Source organism: Mastomys coucha, unplaced genomic scaffold (genome assembly GCF_008632895.1).
Source record: "Mastomys coucha isolate ucsf_1 unplaced genomic scaffold, UCSF_Mcou_1 pScaffold14, whole genome shotgun sequence".
In the NCBI taxonomy this organism is placed as follows: Eukaryota; Metazoa; Chordata; class Mammalia; order Rodentia; family Muridae; genus Mastomys; species Mastomys coucha.
In genome coordinates, this window is record NW_022196896.1 from 63,945,922 (window position 1) to 63,966,477 (window position 20,556).

Below are 20,556 nucleotides of genomic sequence, written 5' to 3' on the forward strand. Positions count from 1 at the left end.
GGGTCTCACTTTGTAGACCAGGCTGGCTTTGAACTCACAGAGATTCACCTGCCTCTGTCTCCCAAGTGCTGGGATTAAAGGCATGTGCCACCATGCCCAGCCTATGCACTGACCCCAAAAGGTTACAAATATGCTTGAAATAGGCAAAACAATGAATTTAATTGATTATACATCAGGACACACTAACAGGAAAACTATGAAGAACATACTGCAGTATATGCAGCTAGACAAATAAACTAAGTCTCTCTTTATACACGGGCCACAAGCGGGGCACTCTGTAGGGAGCTCCCTTCAGTACCTGATGTGATACTTTCGTCCAGCCAAATGGCTGGCCCAGTACCCTGACTTCCAGAAGCGGTAGCCATCCATTTCTCTCCTACTGTCACAGAAGGGCGTGTAACCGTAAGGCGCACCATCCAAATTAAAATCTCTTAGCTCCTTCAGATCTGTCCGTACAATCTACAGTGAAGAAAACAAAACCATTTGTTAGCCAGCATACAGGTAATGCTAAAGTAGTTTCCCTGTGGCATGATATACTGCACAAGGCAGCAGGAAGGGCAGCATACTGGGCAACAGCACAGGCTCTAGAACAGAAGCCGAGTTCCCCAGTGTTACATGTTAACCTGAAACGATCCCACACACTCATGTTTCTCACAGTTGGTCCCCAGCTGATGAGTGGTACTATTCTGAAGGCTGTTTATTTACTTATTTTTTCTCATTTTTCGAGACAGTGTTTCTCTGTTTAGCCTTGGCTGTCCTGGAACTCACTCTGTAGACCAGGCTGGTGTCGAACTCAGAAATCCACCTGTCTCTCCTTCCCAAGTGCTGGGATTAAAGGAGTGCACCACCACTGCCCAGCCCTGAAGGCTATTTAATTCAAAAGTATTGAACTGATTTTAACAGGGAAATTTCAAGACTGTCTTATTATTAGGCTACAGCATGATTATTAAGCTCCGTGCTTAATAACCATGCTGCAGCCTGTATGTTAGATGTATGTACAGTGAACAGGATCAAAGGGAGAGGAGAAGGATATCAAAAAGCACACAGTTTAGCAGTATGAAGACAGCAGGAGTAACTGTTAAGAGATGAACATCACTGTGGAGAAGATAAGCACTTTGCACTGACTGTCAGAGCGGTCTGCAGCGTTCCATGTCATCAGAACCAAGCATGTCCCTGAACTTCAATTACTACTCATGCCAGCAACACCTGCCCTGACAGGGCCTAGAGTCCTAGTATTCTAGAGATAGAGACAAAAGAACTATTGGGATGATAGAGAAAGGCTTTGTTTCAAAATCAATGAATGAACTGTAAATAATAAAGTAGCTAACATTTGGGCAGATAGTAGATACAGTGACCAAATAATATTAAGCATTTATTTTTGTAACCTTGATATTTACAGTAAGGGAATGTATAGGACTACACACATTGTAGAGCAGCTGCAAACCCAGGGTTAACCCTGAACTTTGTGAGGCCTATTGGTGTATAGGGAGGCTCACACCTCCAGCTTCTGAAGAAGATGCAGTCCCAGGGTAGGGAGGGACTGACTCAGGATTACACCCAGTTCCACATCCTGGAGTGGCTTCCATAGAAGATGTGGAGCCACAGGCATGGAAAGTTCCACAACTCAGAGAAAGCTGCAGACCCAAGCAGGATACCCACACTTGCATAAGACCATACCCTCAAAGGAAGGCATGATAGAGACCTTGTCCCTTCAAACCAGTCCCACAGAACAAATAGCACCTCAACTCCATTACAATTTAGTCCTCTCCAGAACACTGCAAACACCACCACTAAAAGACAAAAAAAGATGATTTGAATTTAAAAATGAAAAGTACAAAAAAAAGGAAAACTCAATCAATAAACTAACTCCAGATATGCAAGTCCCAGAGCAGAAATAAAACCAAAAGAAGGTAACATGTCTCCTTCAGAGATTACCAATCCCATTGCTTTGGCTCCTAATGAAAATGGCTTGGAAGAACTTGCAGCCGGAGAACTTAAAAGAATAATTATAACTATGTTCAACAACTTAAAGGCATGAGTATATCCTGAGAACAAAACAAAAAAAAAAAAAGAGAGAGAGCTGGATGAATAAGGAAATCAACCAATGATATAAAAATTAAATTCAAAAGAGAAAAAAGAAAAAAAAATGAAGAAAAACCAAACAGAAATGATGCAGGAAAGAAAACTTCAGTTAGCCAAATTAAAACTCAGTTGGAAAGCCTCGCACACAAAATGAATCATGTGGAAAACAGTATCAGGGCAGGAAGAGAAGGGTTCAAATCATACAGTAAAGGTCAACAATAAATGGCTGGAGGAGAAGGCACGGGTACAAGGGGAGAGATTTGGGACACCATGGAAAGACCAAAATGCTGAATCTTCTAATTATAAGAAGCCTACTCTAATGGCACAGACAGTATTTTTAAGAAAATTACAGAAAAAGATTTCCCAAATCTAGAGAAAAAGGTGTGTGTGTAAACATCCCACAGAGAAGGAGAAAAGCGCTGGCACTAGTGCAGTAGGGTGACTATTATGGGATGACTAGTGGCTTTCCGACTGGATTTGAGGCTTGCTCCACAGGAGAGAACATCATGCCTACTATTGAAGTCATGGCCAAAAGCCCAGGACTGCAGAGGTCATAGCCACAGAGCAGAACCTGCCATTCTTATTTTCTGAAATAGTGGTACTTTCAAGGTACCTTCTAAATATTTATATTAAAACTTTCTGAATATTTATGATTAGTGCTGCCCTTAGCCTTGGTCAGAGAAGCTTCTTTATGCAGTGGGAAGCAGAGATACAAAACCAGTCAAAGTAAAAAGAGGAAGAGATTGAATGCTCAGTGCTGAATGGAGTACCTGCACCCCAAGGGTCAGAGAACACTGAGGACAATGAGACGGGAAGGTTGGGGAGGACTGCTGTGGGAAGGATGGGGAAGACTGCCGTGGAATGCTGTCTTCTGGACATGACATGCTCCTCTCACTCCTAAAGTCAGAGCAGCTAAACAAGACCCATACAAGATCAAGCAGGCCCAGTGCAGATGATTGGACACCCATTACTAAGGCATCCCTGGCGGTGGGAGTTGCCAGGAAGGAGATTCATAAACACTAATAGGATTCCATGCTCCAGTGGATGGCTCTGTGCCCATGCACCCACGGGCTGTTCTAACTGGACACAGTGGGTTATTCATTTTATTGTATACAAGCATAAAGCTCTCAAAAAGCTTTTACAGAAAAGGAGATGTGTTGGTGGAACTTAAATATAAAAGGTGATGATATCTGGGTGATACCTTCTCATGTTTCTGAAATACTGATGCAAACACAGGTGCTTTGCCATCTGAAAATCATGGTACACCGTGTGTGTGAGCTTACCTGATCAGCATCCACAAAGAGGAATTTGTCAACAACCAGTGGGAAAAGCACATCCAGGAAAAGGATCTTGTAGCCCCAGATGATTCGCTGCTTCTCCGTCTGCTGGTGAAGCCACCGTGGCCATTTGTACTGAACAAGCTCATACTGGAAATTGTATTTTTTGGCCATGTAAGGTATAAACTCCTAGTTTTAGACACAGGGAACACCAATTATTCACTCTGATTAAGAAAACTGACTCCTTACTGTAAGTTAGCCACCATCAATACAGTACAACTAAAACGCTCACACTGAAACAAGGACTAGAACAATCTAGTTTAATTCACCTGACTCACGTAAGACACATCTAAACTCTGGTCCAATCCCTACTTCTTGATGATGTCTATTCACCACATGAAATGATGGAAATCTGCAGATGAAAGCTTTTAAATTTATAACAATATAACTTGTGCACATGCTTGTGCTTGTGCACATGCTTGTGCTTCTGTGTGTGTGTGTGTGTGTGTGTGTGTGTGTGTAAGGCACATAAGCTCCAGGTTCACTTATCTAAATTTAATTTTAGTAAAACACTCGAGCTTGACATTAAGGTCTTCTCAAGGCTGAGTCTAACCCAGGCTATCTATCACACAGCAGAGCCAGAACTCTGAAAAGGCTCCCGGCATTGAGCCTTTGTGTCTGGACAATTAGTCCTCTGTGTTCAAACATCAGCTCTTAGGAGATCAGAAGTAAGGTAACCCCTAACACTGAATATGAAGTTGTCTTGTAAATACAGAAAAAGTGAATGCAGGAAAACCCAGCCAAGTCAACAGGAGCCACATAGGGAAGCAGCCCCACCCTCACACCTTACTCATGAGAAGAGTCTTCATTCTCAAACCACACATCACTGTGCCTTCCAAACTAAGGGAAGCTATGCAAGCCTCCAGGGCAAGATTTATTACTTTGCTAAAACATTGTCTCTTAAAAAAGACAAAGACTTTCCTCCTCTATTACCCATCTTCAAATAGGCCATAATTTTGGGTTTAGATTCATAAACACTATTACCCCAAATAGAGCAACCTGGAAAAAAAATCCAGTATAGAAATAGACAACGAAATTAAGGTATCCTAATGAAAGGAATAAAAACTAAGAGTATAAAAACAAAAGTAGAAAAGAACATATTACAGTGTAAATATTCCCTTAACAAGGTTTTCCTTTTTCCCTATGAACAAACCTTAAATGTGGGGGACAAATAATTCTTCAAGAACCAGAATTTCACAGGAGTTTTGGTATTCTTCAGGACTGATAGCATCATGATGCTGCCAAACAAAACAAATAATTATTTCTCAATGCTTTTTAACCTCAGCAACATTAAGCAGAGAAAACTCCCAAGAATGACAGCAGAGGTAACTCATGGTTCAATTAGGCAGAAACCTTCACTAATGGGAAAGTATACATACTGTACTATAAAGATGTCCCGGGAAGAGAGAGACAAGGATTTCCCTGTAAGTATACTCCAACAGATAGAGGCAAATGCTGATTATGCTATCCATTTAAATAGCCCATCTCATCAACTGATGGTGAGTGAGTTAGCACTACAGATCATGATCAGGACTATACCACCCTCCAAACCCATGCTCAGGCACAGCAACATTTGGTACTGAGCAAACAGTGCACACATGCACAGACTCTGTCAGCCTGGACAGAGAGCCTTGAGAGACAGGACTCAGTAAAAGGGAAGGGAACCAGAGGACACAGGCTCAGGAAAGTTATTACCACTGTTGTTAGTATTTTTATTATTTTCTATATTAGATTTATAATGAAAACTAAATGAACAAACAGCTGTGAAATTGGGACAATGACTTTCAAGTAATGTGTCTTCAACTCTGAGCTCCCACACACCCTGAGACCTCAGAATCCCACAAACCCATCCTGAAAGCCTTCCCTGCCCTTCTGGTAACCACGTCAACAATGTCAAGCAATGGCCTGTCCTGCTTCCAACTGCATGACCTAGACAAACTCCTTCCATTTTAGTCTCAGTTTGCAAGCAAAGGTGTTTTCACATAAAACTACGATCTGGCTTTAAAGCCCCATGGCTCTGTAGAAGATGGCCAAGTGTTACAGTTTCTGTACTTTCTATGCCAATTCCCTAGTTTCTGGTTTATGCAATATTTGATGGCTAAAAACCAAACAACAGTCTATAAGATGTGCATAGGATACTAAAGTCTATAGCTTTGTAATATCCACACAGGAGCTAACTATGTAGCTCTACTTCATTGGAGTGAACCAGATCAAAACAAACAGAACTGTATGTGGTGAGCTAGCCATAGCCCTCAGAGTACTTCATGCATACACACACACATACATACACACACACTCCACAGCAAGCAAATCCTTTCAAGAATACTATAACAAATTCATTTACATAACAAATAGTGAAAACTAACCGAAGAAACCTTTCATAGAGATGACCAGATGCAACAGAGAAAATATTGATTATGTCATCTTTATCTTGCTTCACTTCTTCAGTCTTCTGTCCTGAGAAGCCCCTGTGATGACATAATTAAAAGTAGCACTTACAATGTGGGGCTGACACAACCTTTCAGGAGAGGAAAGGGACAGTGCCTGAGCCTTCCTGCTCCAGAGGTAAGACTTGGTGGGAGCCCCAGGGGATGCTGGATGGGGCACAGGGAAAAGGAGGTAATAAGGATGCTCTCCAAAGGCACCAGGTCATTTAGGAATACATAGAACACAAGCTACTCCAAAGAATGCAGCTGCCCAATGGGAGGGCCCCACCAACCACGAGGGAAGAGAACACACCAGAAGCTCCCTCCCTGGAAGAACATTTTCCTTCACTTAACCTAAAGAGAAGCATTCCTCTTCTCCAACTGAAAGGGCATAATCTAGCATGAAGCGGGTTGGAAGCCCAGAAAAAATTACCGTATTCCAAAGGACACTTGGTTCACACCTCTCAGCCCTCCCTGTACATGTAAGCTGTTCACCATGCCAACTTACCACTTGAATGAGTCCCAGAATCCGGACTCGTTCTCATTTGTCCCGTCACTCAGCAAGTCTTCATTAGCCATGTCTGCCTTCTTTTGAACCTGCAATCGTACATGACAGGTCTGACAACGCAAACCTGATCTGCACTGGCTGCAACTAGCACTACCAACAGGAAACAATCAACCAATTCCCCTAAAGGAGACCCCATCAGACTCTCAAGTCTATGGCAGTGCCATTTATCAGAATGCTCATGTTAAAGCCTTCAGGGAGAAGCCAGCAATGTCTTCAAACTGTACAAGGAGCTAAAGACGAAGCTCAGCTGCATAGAGACAGAGGGAGCAAACCCAGAAGACTACTGCTTCTAGCTGACAACTTCAAGGGAAGAATGCGGCCTACAGGAACCGCTGAGAGAGGCACATCAGGCCGTGGTCCACGTTCAGGACTTCTACCACAGAGGATTGCCTGTGGTGGTGCTCCTCCTGCCCAGCTGCGCAATGGCTGACTTTAGGTTTTACCATGTGCAACAGTTACTTATCCTACAACCATTTTACTTTAGGACAGAGAATTTCAAAATGTTGAGGAGAAAGAGTAAGAAAAGACTTTAAATAAAATCACCTATGTTTGTATTCTGTGTTTGGTTTTGTAGACAGTGTCTCATATCATGCAAGGTGGCCTCAAACTCACTATGCAGTCTAGGCTGACCTTAAATTCTTGATCCTCCTGCCTCTAACTCCCCAGTTCTGGGACTCGAGGTGTGCACCATCTTGCCTATAAAAACTATAATCCTACTGTTGAGTTGCCACTAGAATTTCCCACAGTCTTCTGAGAATAAAATAATAACACTGTGAATTGTGGGTATGAAAATGCCCAAGCCAGGGGCTAGAGAGATGGCTAAGCGCCTGACTGCTCTTCCAGAGGTCCTGAGTTCAATTCCCAGCAACCACATGGTGGCTCACAACCATCTGTAATGGGATCCAATGCCCTCTTCTGGTGTGTCTGAAGATAGCTACATTGTACTCACATACATAAAATAAATAAATAAACATTTAAAAAAAAAGAAAGAAAGAAAATGCCCAAGCCAGAGCTGGAGAGATGGCTCAGTGGTTCAGAGCACAAACATACAGCTCTCCCAGAGGGCCTGAGTTCAGTCCCAGCAACTATACCGAATAACTCCCAACAACCTGTAACTCCAGTTCCAAGAGATCCTAATGCTTTCTTCTGCCCTTCACAGGTACACGAGTGTCATACATTCACACAAACACATTTACATGTATACAAATAAATAAAACTTTAAAAAAAATTGGCAAAGCTAAGCCAGGCACAATGCCTTTAATCCTAACATGTGGGAGGCAGTCAAACTGAGTTCAAGGCCAACCTGGTCTACATAGCCAAGTCCCAGGCCAATCAGGGTTTCAGGGCTAAACAGTGAGACCCTATCTCAACAAGAATGGGGAGCAGAGTACGCAAAGTCTCTGTGGGGACATTCTGTATAAAATGGGACTCTGAGATTACCAAAAGAGACAATCTGTTGGCTGAAGAAAACTAGAAGCTTATCTTCACAAAGACATTTTTCTTAAGCAGCATCCTAGAACTATTAAAACAAACAACAACAACAACAACAAAATCCAAAAACCAAACAAACAAAAACCACTTGCAAATGGAATACCAAAATGACTTCAAAATGCAGCAGTCCTACTTTATCTGATGGAAACATTCCAAGCCCCTAGTGGATGCATGAAATCTAAGAGAGTAGAGAACCCTGTGTATATACTGTAGCTTTGTTCATTCTATTTATACTAAAGCTTATTTTGTAAACTAGGCACGGTAAAAATCACAACAATAATTAACACAAAATAGAAATTAAAACAGTATCCTTTTTTTTTTTGGTTTTTTGAGACAGAGTCTCTCTGTGTAGGCCTGGCTGTCCTGGTACTCACTCTGTAGACCAGGCTGGCCTCGAACTTAAAACAGTATCTTAATGAACTACTTTGAGAGGGCTCTCCTAACACAGTCACAAGTGTTGCCATCTTCGAACAGTGGCTGACACGGTCACTGCGATCTGGCCACAGGAGGGACTGCTGTCTGTCCCCGACAGTGGCTGCAGAGCTGAGCAGACTCACCTTCACTTTGATGATCTTGCTCTTGAAGTTATTGAGGATGACAACAACGTCATTTGCATCAGGAGGGGAATCTGTACCATCATGGCTTAGAGACAGTAAGACAGAGAAAGAAATCACAATCCTAAAATGCAGTAAATACTCAGACAACAACAGCTGTGCCTGTCCATGATGATAGAAACACTTTTTAAAACCAACAGTTTCCTCACAGTCTGAAAGAAACACCTTTATAGGGCAAAGCAGTGTCCATAGACATCTCCATGTCTAGGCTAGAGAAGTGAAACATCAATGGGTTCTCAGGTGGGACAAGCACAAGGACAGATCATGACAAAGCTTAAACGTTCATAGGTCTGAACACTCAGACCCATCCCTGGAGCTGAGTCTGCTGTTTAACTCTTGGCTGGGTGTCGTGACCCCAACAGGAAGCATCAGGGAGATCAACCTGAGATCAAAGCCAGCCTAGGCTACAGTGTGAGAGGCAGCACAACCAGCCAAGTTTAGAGCACAGACTCGATTCTGTGTGTCTGGTAGAAAGCCCACAGTGCAGCCACTCTGGTCAGAGGCACATGGAAGCAGAGCAAGACAATTGTAAGTACTCGCTTCCCCCTCGTCTCTTACTCTCCAGTCAGCAATGTGGGGAAGCCACTGCATGTGCTGTCACTCAGCAGACAGCATGGTTCTCAGGCAAAAGAAGAGGAGAAAGCTGGTACACAGAAAATTCCAGAATCAGACTGTCCACTTGGGAAGCCTCAAAAGACAGGATCCCTAGACAGCAAAGAGGACGGCACCACAGCCCCAGGCAAGGAGGAAGATGGACAGGGCCCATAGAAGCAACATTCTGTGAAACCTTATTGGGAAAATAACTGAATCAGGGAAAAGCCTAGTATTTACAATAAGGACATTACTACAGCACAAAATTCTCTAAGTTATTGAATAAGAAATCTGCACAAGCTAGGTATGGTGGCACATGCCTGTAGTCTTAGCTACAGGAGACTGAGGCAGAAGATTCACTTGAGTCCAGTTCAAGCCTGGGTGAGAGAGTAAAATTCCACATCAAAACCACAACCCTTAATCTACACTGCTTCTCCATGTCAAGTAAGATGCCATGAAGCCAAAGCAAATTCATACATCAGCATGTTCACATAAACCATAATGAAAACCATTCCCTATACAAACTGGCACAGAACTAAGGACTAGTTTAAACTGTTAAACAGGATAGAGACCACACTTTTAAAATGGTGTTATGGGGTTTGTTTGAACTTGACAATTCCTGTCACTGACAGTCTGTTCTAGGAGTACACCTATACAACGGCGGCCCAGGGACCAGGACAGTCAGACTACCAAGTCAAAGCTCATGTGCTCTGCGCATGTACAAAGCACCAGGGGTCAGGATAAACACCTCCCATCAGCATACTAAAGCCAACCTCACTCTGCTTCCAAGTCAGACATCATCAGGGGACAAAGCTCCTGCCTGTTGTCTACTTCCCAGGAAAAGAGTAACTTCCCCTTGATGCAGCTGACAGGGACAGTAATGGAGGACAGACCTCGCTCTAGTCAGCTCTTAGACCCCTTGCTATCCAACTCATCCCTACAACTTCTCAACACTTACTGTACTGGGAAGCTTGGCTTTATCATGCACTTGACTGTAACAACAATGCCTGGGGGTAAGGCTAGATGTCTGTCTACAATGAAGCCGTCACCTTGTCCTACCTGTAGATCCTATAAATGTCATCTGAGCGTCCCTTTCTCAGTCTCAGAATCCAGGCTCCCGGATTGGCTTTGAGCTGAAAATATCCCTAGGACACAAACAAAGTAGAGGCTCAGTTCTCTTTAAATTTAAATGTTTCTAATGAATGCTTACATTTTCATTTACATATCAGATCATGTACACGTGTATGACAACCTACCCATCTACCTACCCCATCCCCTCTCAGTTGTACTGGGTACTGAACCCAAGGTCTTATTACTATTGTAATTAAAAAAAAATTAAAAGATAATTAACAAATCAGGAGGAAGTAAAACAAAACAAAACAAAACAAAAACCTATCAACCAACAAGCTAAGAGGCAAAGAGCAGAGCAGTGCAGTGGAGCCGAGAAGCCTGCCTGCTGTGCTCCACGGAGAGCAAGCCAAGGACTTTTACACTGACTACATTTAGTCCATTGTTAATTCTTATTTCACTCCATGGTTCAGAATGTTAACTGCTGTGTCATAAATTATGGAATCTAAATAACCACCAGGGACATTGTACTATCTGATAAACTGATTACTTACCAGATTGGCCATCACGATTGTGTCCACAATTGTTGGGTTGGCTGAAGTTCCTAAAGTGAACTGTAGTCCTCGAGGGGGCTGGCCTGTGGTGATGTCATAACAATGACCTTCTAATAACAGATATTCCAGCTCATACTCAGCAGCCACTATACTGTCCACCTGAAAGATCAAAGTTTAAGCACATGACTATTATACATGCAAACTCAAAATGCAACCTGCGGGCGCCAGGGAAAACAATCACGAGGATAAAAGTGCTCGCCACTGAGGCTGACAGCATGAGCCTCATCCTGGATTCTACGACAGAAGGAGATCTGATGTCCACAAAGATTCCCTGACTGACCCCATGTCACACCATGGCACTCCCCAGGCCCCACCAAAACAGACAAATGTGTCAAAAACCACCCACTTCAGCCATGAAGACCACCAGTTGGGTAACGACTGAGACAGTGTCAGATTAGGAAAGTGCTTGGAAAAAGAAATAAGTTCCTAACTGCCAGGGGAGAGGGGGTGGGTGTCTGAGGGCACTGTGATGACTGATCTGACTAGGCTTGGAAGCACACCTCTGGGCATTCTGAGGGCCTTTCCAGAGAGGCTCAATTCAGGAGGAAAGACTCACACTAAATGTGCAGCACCGTTCCGTGGGCTGGGATCCTGAAATGAGTAGACAGAAAAAAAGGAGGAAGCCCTCGGACTCTCTTCTCTCTGTTTTCTGGTAGGCAGGTGCCACAGAAGATCAGATCACTTCCTCCCAAGCACCATGTCTATGAGCCCAACTACATGCCCCCTCTCTCACACTGCTTTCTGTCAATCGCAAGAGAAGTAACTGACACAGACATGGAGCTGACTCTGAGGATAACAAAAGCCAACTAAGCTGAGAGTGCAAGGGCGGCGGCAGCAGTCCACGGACACATCACAACTTCTAAAGGGGTAGCCTTTACTGAATGGGAAGGGGATGTGAATAAAGCAGCTGCTGTAAGGGAGCATCAACAGATGAGGTGAGCAGCGATGCCCACCACTCAGTTCAGGCAGTCGCCACTGAATGATGTACAGACAGATTTAACTTATACATGATTTGACAGCTGAAAACAATTATATTCTTACCTCTTCCAGATAAATATTATCCAGATCATATGGTGTTCTGACAGATTCTACCATCCAACTCTCAGGTGTGTTCAAATTCAAAGTAAACAGCGGAGACTGTGGCATATCCAGAAACTTTGCTATTGGTCCCTTAGCAAAGCTGTTGTCTGCAGTGAAAGAAATCTCTGGCTCTAAGACATAACGGTAAAAGCTGAAATGAAATGCAACTGTTAGGTTTTTCTTGATACAATCGCAGTGTCCACATAGTAAACAAAAACCTAGGTTTAGACAGTATCCTTCCAAATAAGGACAATAAGCCAAACCACCTCTGGTCTAGTGATGCCTCCCAGGGCTGCTGTAAAGTCAGGGGAGGGAGAGAGGGAAGCATGCAGGAGACCACCCCTTCACACTGTGGCCATCGGGGTCACAAGCACTTTCCTGAGCACTGGCCTCTAAGGAGAACCCTTTCATCTTAAAATATGATCCCTAAGTGATGCTTGTGTCCTCATGCCAGAACTGAGAACACAGTATGTGATAAACATGCAGCTAACAGTGGAAGCTGCAGCTCGCTCAGTCCTCGGCAAAACTGATGGGATCCATTAAGAATCTAAGTATAGAACGCTGCCCCGCATCAAGGAAGAAATTTCCCGTGGCCAGAGCATGTGCTAAGCTACTATGGTCACTGTGACTTCCACAAATGGTCATCCCACAGCCAAGCCTGTCCCTTCACCAGGATGTATGAGAATGAGGAGAGTAAGCTTCTACATAAGACCTAGTGGCTACCGTTCTTTTAAAGTGAGCTGTAAATGTGCCAGCAGCTTGTATTGATGTCGTCAAAGTGCTAACCCCTGCTATGTTCTCAGAACATCTAACCAAAGCAGAGAGGGGACATTATCAAAATGTCAGTACACATCCTTTCATACACAATCAACCTGTCAACGTACCCAATTCTTCCCATCCCACCTAGTGCTAACTTTTAGGTTTGGTACTGCTATAAAACAATATTCCGTAAATGGCATTTTACCTTTTTAAAGGCATGTCAGAAAGCTTGGACTGGCAATTCATAAACACTCTTAGATTCATATTTATCAGCTGAGTCAAAACCTAAAAAGCAAACCAGATGACAAAATATTTAGGCTTTCTCTTCAGAACTGTTTCACAATTACTTAGGAGACAACGCACTTTTAACATCTCAGGAAGATACACAAAGAAAACACCTGTTGCAGCATCTGCATTAAAGAAATTTTGGGCATCTGAGCTCCAATGTAGAGTCTACCACACATAGAAGGCTGGTTCCAAAGAGGGGCAGGGAAAGTGCTGAAATGGCTCAGTAAGGTGCTTGCTGCCAAGTCTTACAACCTAAGTTTGATCCCTGAGGCCCAAAAGGCAAGAACTGACTCTTGCAAGATGCCCGCTGATCTGTACTGTGACATGTGTGCACACAGACAGACAGACAGAATGAATGAATAAATGAATGAATGAATACATGTATCTTTTTAAAAGGCTATTGCAGATCACTGTTCCTCACACAAAGGTTAACACCCACCCGCTTGTGCGGAAACAGCAGGTAAATAATGAGTATTCAGCTACAAAGGAAAACAAGAGCTCACTGCTTCTGTTCACATTAAAAAGCATGTGGATTAACATTTACAAAGAAGATTAGATGATCATACTATCCTAAAAAAAAAAAAATCCCAGCTAGGGCTAGAGATACACCCCATTGGCAGAGTGCCCACTTAGCATGTGTAAGGTTCTAAGTCCAGGCCCTAGTACATGTGTGAGCTCACACACACTCTCTCTCTCTCCCTCTCCCTCTCTCTCTCTCTCTCTCTCTCTCTCTCTCTTAAATGAAATGTTAGGGTACTGTATTGGTTAGTTTTTTTTTTTTAAGCATGCATAAAAGTGTAGCATCTTATACATTACTTAAAAGACATGACACAATTCATAAGGAAAATGAGCCTTAATCAATCCTTATGAAAACACTGCTGTCCATCTCCTCTAAATGACATCTAAGGGACAAAGAAAATGCCCAGAAAATCATAGGACCCATGACTACTTTGGTTAAAGACATGAACCACCTCCACAGCAGGCCTACCAAGAGCAGAGGGGCGAGCCTCTGTGCTTCTCTTGTGACAGGGTCAACAACAGCTACCACATCATAGTATGTCTCCCCTTCTTTGGGTTTCAGTTTAATTGCACTGAAAAAAAAATTAAAAGCAAAACATTAGCATGGAGGAAAGAGGAAAACAGTGAGGCTGGGGTGGAGGACCCCAGAATAGAGTATCAACAATTCAGACGGCGTAGCATCCCAAATCTGTCGATGAGAACCAACGAGCTAAAATGCTATTCAACCATGAGACTAAAGCTACAGCCCATGCTGGTAGACACGAGGGATCGGAAACATGTGTGAAGACAGGAAAGCTAGACTGCATTGCACTTAAACACTGCTGAGTTCTGCTTTTTGGTTTTGCTTTCTCTTTGTTCCTTTCCTAGGTAAGAGCACTATTACCAAGCTACATTCCGAGTCCTATTTGACTTTTTACTTGAGACGTTCTTACTATGTTGCCCAGGCTGGCCTTGAACCTGCAATTCTCTTGCCTCAGCCTCTTACCTAGTACCACAAAGCTAACTGCTAAATATAGTGGATGTTTACTTCTGATGTTTATTGAACATGATGCTAAATTTATTTCCAGACAAGAAAAGTACAAGACAAAAACCAATCATTAAACTAACGATAATGTGTCTAGGATGTGGCTCAGTGTAGAATGCTGCTGAACACACGAGGCTCTGGAGTCGATCTTTAACAGTGCAATCAATCAACCATCAATTAACCAAACATAGCAACCTAGAAAACCTGTAAAACAGAAAAATCTCACTATTACAGTAACTTCACTGTATGCATATCTGATTCTTTTTAGATGCTGTATAAAAGTTATTCATAAAAACAATTTCTTGGCCCAGCAAGATGGCTCAGAGGATAAAGGAGCTTTGTCACAGAACCTGGTAACCTGAGTCTGATCCCTGGCTCCCATGTGGCAGAAGGAGAGGACCAATTCCTACAAGTTGTCCTCTGACCTTCGCATTTGCATCACATACACATGGCCCTATCACCATCATCTGCACAAAAGAAATAAATCAAATGTCACTTCTCTCACTTCAATATAAACATGTGTACATGTTCCTATACACCCAGCATCCAGAATAAGAAATGTCTTATGTTTACCAAGTAAACATATTATACACTGAAGTTATCTTTTACTGCTAGACATATAGATGGCTTTTGACCTTTAAACAGTCTGTGCATCCAGCCTTCTCCATACACAGGTCTTTTTAAAGTCTCAAAAGAGCTAGGCATGAGAGTAGAGTATTGTTGGGGCTGGTAGGTACTGTCAATTCAATTTCCTCAGAACCTAAAACAATTTACAGATGAAAAAGGCATACAGAATTCTGCCTTATCACTGAGAGGATTCAGTTATATATATATTTCAAATTTTTATTCATTTTAATTCTATCCTATTAGTATTATGGGTCACTTATAAGCCACAGTGTGTATGCACCATGGCATATGTGTGTAGTTCTTTTAGATGACTTGGTGAAGTCAATTCTCTCCATCTTCCCATGGGTTCTAGGATCAAATTTCAGTCCAGGTTTACATGCCAAGCACTTTAATCTGCCAAGTCAACCAGCTCATCTGTTTCCTTTTTATTTTACTTATTTTTGATTTATTGAGACTGGCTTGCTGTGCAGCCAGTACTTCTGAATGGCAGGATGTTCCACCTGCTCGTCACAAGAGAGGACCAGCATCTATTTACTCCCATAAAGCTTTGATACAGTGCCTTTCTCGGAATCACAGTGACTCAGGACAGCAAGAGGAACAGGATCTTCTACTGTACTAAGAGAAGTTACTGATGAGCAAAGGAGCTATACCCAAGTGAGGTCTGTGGCTGGTGGGACTGGAAGCCATGATGAGCACAAGCCATGAGCTAGAGTCCCATCTGGACTTACAAGCATGCTCACCACCTTCTGAGGTAAGTCTGGAAGGGACCTCTCTTGCTCATCACCACCAGCATTGCAGCAGCACACCCAGTGAACACTCTTACAAACAAAAAGGTAAAGCGAAGAAAAGTAGTGACTCTCAAAGGCTTAAAATGTCACCTCCTTGTCCAAAATCATGTACTGCTTTTTTGATCTGGTGAAAATTTTACAGAGTAAGAATAAGAGGTTACCTGCTCTCCAAGGACACTGGACATGAGTGCTCAGGCGTACACATAGCCAAACAACTCAAAAATTTAAACTAAGATTTTCAAAAAAATAATCACACCTATATTCTATAGTGAGGAGCAAAAGACTCAAGGAAGTAAGTCACAGAGAAAGGCACTTGATGTACCAGTGAGAGAAAATTCTAGAATGTCCCAAACAAGACAGAAGATCATATATTCCCTTTAGATGAATAAAGCAGAAGTCCAAGAACACTGCTCTCCCAAATTCCATTCAGGGGAATCACTGAGGACTCTTGCTAAGAGACAGGCACTGATGCTCTAGGCCTGCTGTAGGCCTAAGACAATGAAGCAGGTTCCCAGACAACAACCTGCCGCTGGCTGGTCTAAGGCTCACACTAAGGACTCATAGAACTGATGGGATAGTCATTTTTATTTGAAGTAGAAATAATAACTATTTTTATGTAATAATTAATGGGATTTATTTGATTAAAGCAAGTTGTACGTATACTGGAAAACTGTATCCATATGATGAGCTAAAAGGATAAAACCTTTTTAAAAAACAGAAATGAGAAGTCCTATATGGAATCCTTGACTAACAGAACTCCAGTAAGAATTTCTATTGTATTGTAAGAGAATTAGTAACAAGGGCAGTTTAAATTAGGCACAATTCACAAACTACTCATAGAGAAAGCATGCTCTAGAGAGGGCTCAGTCTTTACTGAGGACCTACTGTCTTGGTTACGAAGGTAGAAAGGAGAATAGGTCAATCACTGTCTCCTGTGCTACTATCTATATAACGAGTTACATCTTATACAGCGCAATGCTGAAAAGAAAAGAGAAGACTAGCATGTGAACAGCACAATGTTCATGGCAAACTACCAGAATGGAGATCCCGGGCCACAGAGGCCTCTGCCTACCAGTGACTAAGAGATCAGAAGGCTGAAGATGTAGCACAGTGAGAGCAGCTGCTTAGATACACAGGCCCTGGACTAAAAAGTAGGGCAGTGGTGAGAGGGTAAGGAAAGAGACAGCAAGATATTATTTATATGTGTGTGTGTGTGTGTGTGTGTGTGTGTGTGTGTGTGTGTGTTGTCTTCAGATGCACCAGAAGAGGGTGTCTGATCTCATTACAGGTGGTTGTGAACCACCATGTGGTTGCTGGGATCCAAACTCAGGACCTTCGGAAGAGCAGTCAGTACTCTTACCCGCTGAGCCATCTCGCCAGCCCGAGACAGCAAGATATTACCAAACAAGGAGATACAGGCTGGGAGCGATGGCTCCACAGCTGAGTGCATACTGCTTTTGCAGAGGACCTGAGTTCAGTCCCCAGTTATCAGTTATCTCACAACCATCTATAATCCCAATACCAGGGAGAACTAACTGCACACAAGTGCACATATCTACGTAATTAAAAATAATACAAGTAAATATTTTAAACGAGGAGCCAGAGCAGATGTTTTAGGTTCTCCAGAAAAAAAACTAGTCCAGTATAAGGGAATAACCCACACTGTGGGGATCCAAAGACAATCTGTCTGGGCTCTTTAAAAACAGTCAGTACCATAAAAGAAAGGGTTAGGGGGCACAGAGGACTCTTTTAGATTAAAGGAGACTCAAGACTTATGAATAACTGGAATGTGTGGTCTAGGACATCAGAGAATCTGAGCAGAGGTTTGTACTACTGTTACCAGATGAAGATCACATATGATCACAGTGGTGGTAATCAAGTCTCCACATGCTATCACTTTAGAGAGTTTATAACATGCTAGCAGTGAATTTTCAAATGCTAGAAAAAAAGATGTGAGTACATGCGTGTGGACAAATATACAGATAAATAGATGCAGTGATATATGCACACTGCACACACAGAGAATACTGAATGTGACACACCAATAACTGGTATATCTGGGCTCCAGACACATGGAGTTACAGACAGAGGCACACTGATAACTGTGAATATAGTTACAGACATATGGTTATTCTTTGTGAGTCTTGCAACTTCACCCATGTTAAAACTTCAAAACAAAAACTGGGACGCTAGAGAGATGGCTCAGTGTTTAAGAGCACTGACTGCTCTTCCAGAGGTCCTGAGTTCAATTCCCAGCAACCACATGGTGGCTTACAACCATCTGTAATGGGATCTGACGCCCTCTTCTAGTGTGTCTGAAGATAGCTATAATGGTACTCATATACATAAAATAAATAAATAAATCTTTAGCCAGGCAGTGGTGGCACACGTCTTTAATCCCAGCATTTGGGAGGCAGAGGCAGTGGATTTCTGAGTTCAAGGCCAGTCTGGTCTACAGAGTGAGTTCCAGGACAGCCAGGGCTATACAAAGAAACCCTGTCTTGAAAAACAAAAACAAAACAAAACAAAACAAAACAACCTGAAGGATAAAGAGGCAAAGACATTTTCATATCCTAAATGTATTTTTTCCTTTGGAAACAATAGTTTTTTCAAATAATAATAATAAAAAACAAGAAACAAGTATTTAAATGATATATTTAAGCAATCCAATTACTCCTGAATATCAAGAATAGCTGCTCTATTTCATTAAATGCTTATTTTCATTAAAGGGTATATATACAATTACTTCAGGTTTATTTAGAAATACCAACTCTCACAAAGCAGAATTTTATATATGAGACTTCATTTCATTTCTCTAGCAACTTATATAGAAACCTCATCTGGGAAAATAAAGGATGTAAGACAAAGAACGAAAGCCTAAGAGTTCAGGGCTGTGCGTAAGTTCAGAAACAACCATACCTGTGTTTATCTTCAAAGAATTGGTACTCGATCCTTGCCTCTCCTTTGGGTTGCGCTGACAGGAGAGCATCCACCTTCATTACCAAATCACTGGCCCTAAAAGATGAAGTTACAAAATTTTAGCACTACTTTATCTGCAGATTTTCTAATTATTGCTGAATAGCATCAGCCTAAACACAGCATTCATGCCAACAAGGTGGTTTCAGAGGCATGAACTCAGTTCCAAAAGGCACGACTCTGTGATTAGGTTGATCATCTCTGGAATGTTACTTTTCTCTGTGAGTGAAGGACAAGAACGAGCTACTCTGGAAGGCTGTTGTAAGCACTGTACTGGCTAACCATGCTGGCACGTGGCTCAGGGTCTGGTTTAGAGAATGCTATTGCCTTTAAGACTGTTGTATCAAAATCCATCAATCTAATCAGCTATCCAACATCTATGTTGGTTATGACTTCAATATCAGAAGCATCATTACAGTGTTCAACTAAAGAAACAAAAACAAAAACAAAAAAAAAAACCTGTGAGCTGGGGTCTCTGGGTTTGTTCCTAGCAGGGAAAGAAACAAAAACTGTAGTGATGTTTTTATTTCTTGACCTCCAAGACTGAGCTTTTGGCAAACCTCACAGCAAAGTTAATAATACCCCTTGAGATCATCTAAGAAGAGGTGCTTAAGCTGCTATTCAACTATATACTCAGCCCGTTAAGTTTAACCTGTCTGTAAGAGAACAATGTCACCTTAATTGCCTTGGATTTCCTATGCAAGCAGCTTTTACAGCCTAAGCTAATATAAAGCTTGACCCTTCCATGCCCCTGACCCAAAGGTAGGTAAGTAGGTAGGTAAACAGATGTGTGTGTGTGTGTGTGTGTGTGTGTCCCGGTGTGTGTTTGTGTGTTTGTTGAAACACCTAACAGAATGGAAGCAACCTTATACTACAAGTACCCACCATAATTGTTGGAAGCAACATATGGCTACAGGTTGATAACACCTGGTTGTAGTTTTCTACCCTGGGTCAGGAAAGTTACTTCTTCCCTTGTAAAACATTGTAAAGAACTTCACATTCTTTCCATGAGATACTTTCTGTATTGCTTAATAAATACAGAGCAAAGTCTTTTGTTAGGTGAAGGCAGACAAAGGGACAGATAGAGACCAGACATAGACAAACACACACACACACACACACACACACACACACACACACACACACACACACCAGACACACTACAGATGGGCCAGAAACCACAAACTACAGAGGGATAGAAGAGACATACAGGAAAAGAAGCAGAGAATTCAAACTTTGGCTCACCCTTAGTCAAATTAATCCAAGAAGTGCTTTGCTTTCATCCCTTAGAGCAACATCCATCCACTTTGGTGCCTCTGAGGTTCTTTAATGTGTTAACAGACATAAAACAAAACGAAACAAAACTCCCTGTTTTACCTACCCCTTCTATTTAAAAATTTTAATTACATTCATTTATATGCATGTGCATGGGCTCTCACATGTGTGCGAGGTCAGAGAACAACTCTGTAAGTCCACTCTCCCTTCCCACCATATGGGTCCCAGGAATCAACTGAGGTTGACAGGTTTGGCAGCAGGTACCCGTATTCACCGACTATCTCACTGGCCTGCCAGGTAAGCCATTCAAAAGCAGCTATACTAGACTTCAACTACAACCAAGGATGCACATTTCCTCTCTGAACCAAATAATCCCACCATTAACCATCTGTTCAAGCTCCCAGTATCAACTGTGAATACTTGTGGCAC

The 20,556-nt window shown here is 42.3% G+C and overlaps 1 protein-coding gene across 4 annotated transcripts in view; it reads right to left on the minus strand.

Annotated features, from left to right (window-relative positions):
• The window catches only part of Uggt1 (UDP-glucose glycoprotein glucosyltransferase 1), a 103,424-nt gene that overhangs the window by 8,068 nt on the left and 74,800 nt on the right, over nucleotides 1-20,556 (minus strand). For all 4 annotated transcript variants that reach the window (XM_031367145.1, XM_031367144.1, XM_031367147.1 and 1 more), the window contains 12 exons: nucleotides 18,796-18,891; nucleotides 13,907-14,009; nucleotides 12,836-12,915; nucleotides 11,833-12,022; nucleotides 10,732-10,890; nucleotides 10,169-10,254; nucleotides 8,462-8,546; nucleotides 6,354-6,442; nucleotides 5,786-5,887; nucleotides 4,573-4,657; nucleotides 3,366-3,548; nucleotides 299-459 (listed from right to left, as the gene is read on the minus strand). In XM_031367145.1, the coding sequence (XP_031223005.1) occupies nucleotides 299-459; nucleotides 3,366-3,548; nucleotides 4,573-4,657; nucleotides 5,786-5,887; nucleotides 6,354-6,442; nucleotides 8,462-8,546; nucleotides 10,169-10,254; nucleotides 10,732-10,890; nucleotides 11,833-12,022; nucleotides 12,836-12,915; nucleotides 13,907-14,009; nucleotides 18,796-18,891 (1,419 nt within the window). The remainder of the gene's footprint in view (nucleotides 1-298; nucleotides 460-3,365; nucleotides 3,549-4,572; nucleotides 4,658-5,785; nucleotides 5,888-6,353; nucleotides 6,443-8,461; nucleotides 8,547-10,168; nucleotides 10,255-10,731; nucleotides 10,891-11,832; nucleotides 12,023-12,835; nucleotides 12,916-13,906; nucleotides 14,010-18,795; nucleotides 18,892-20,556) is intronic.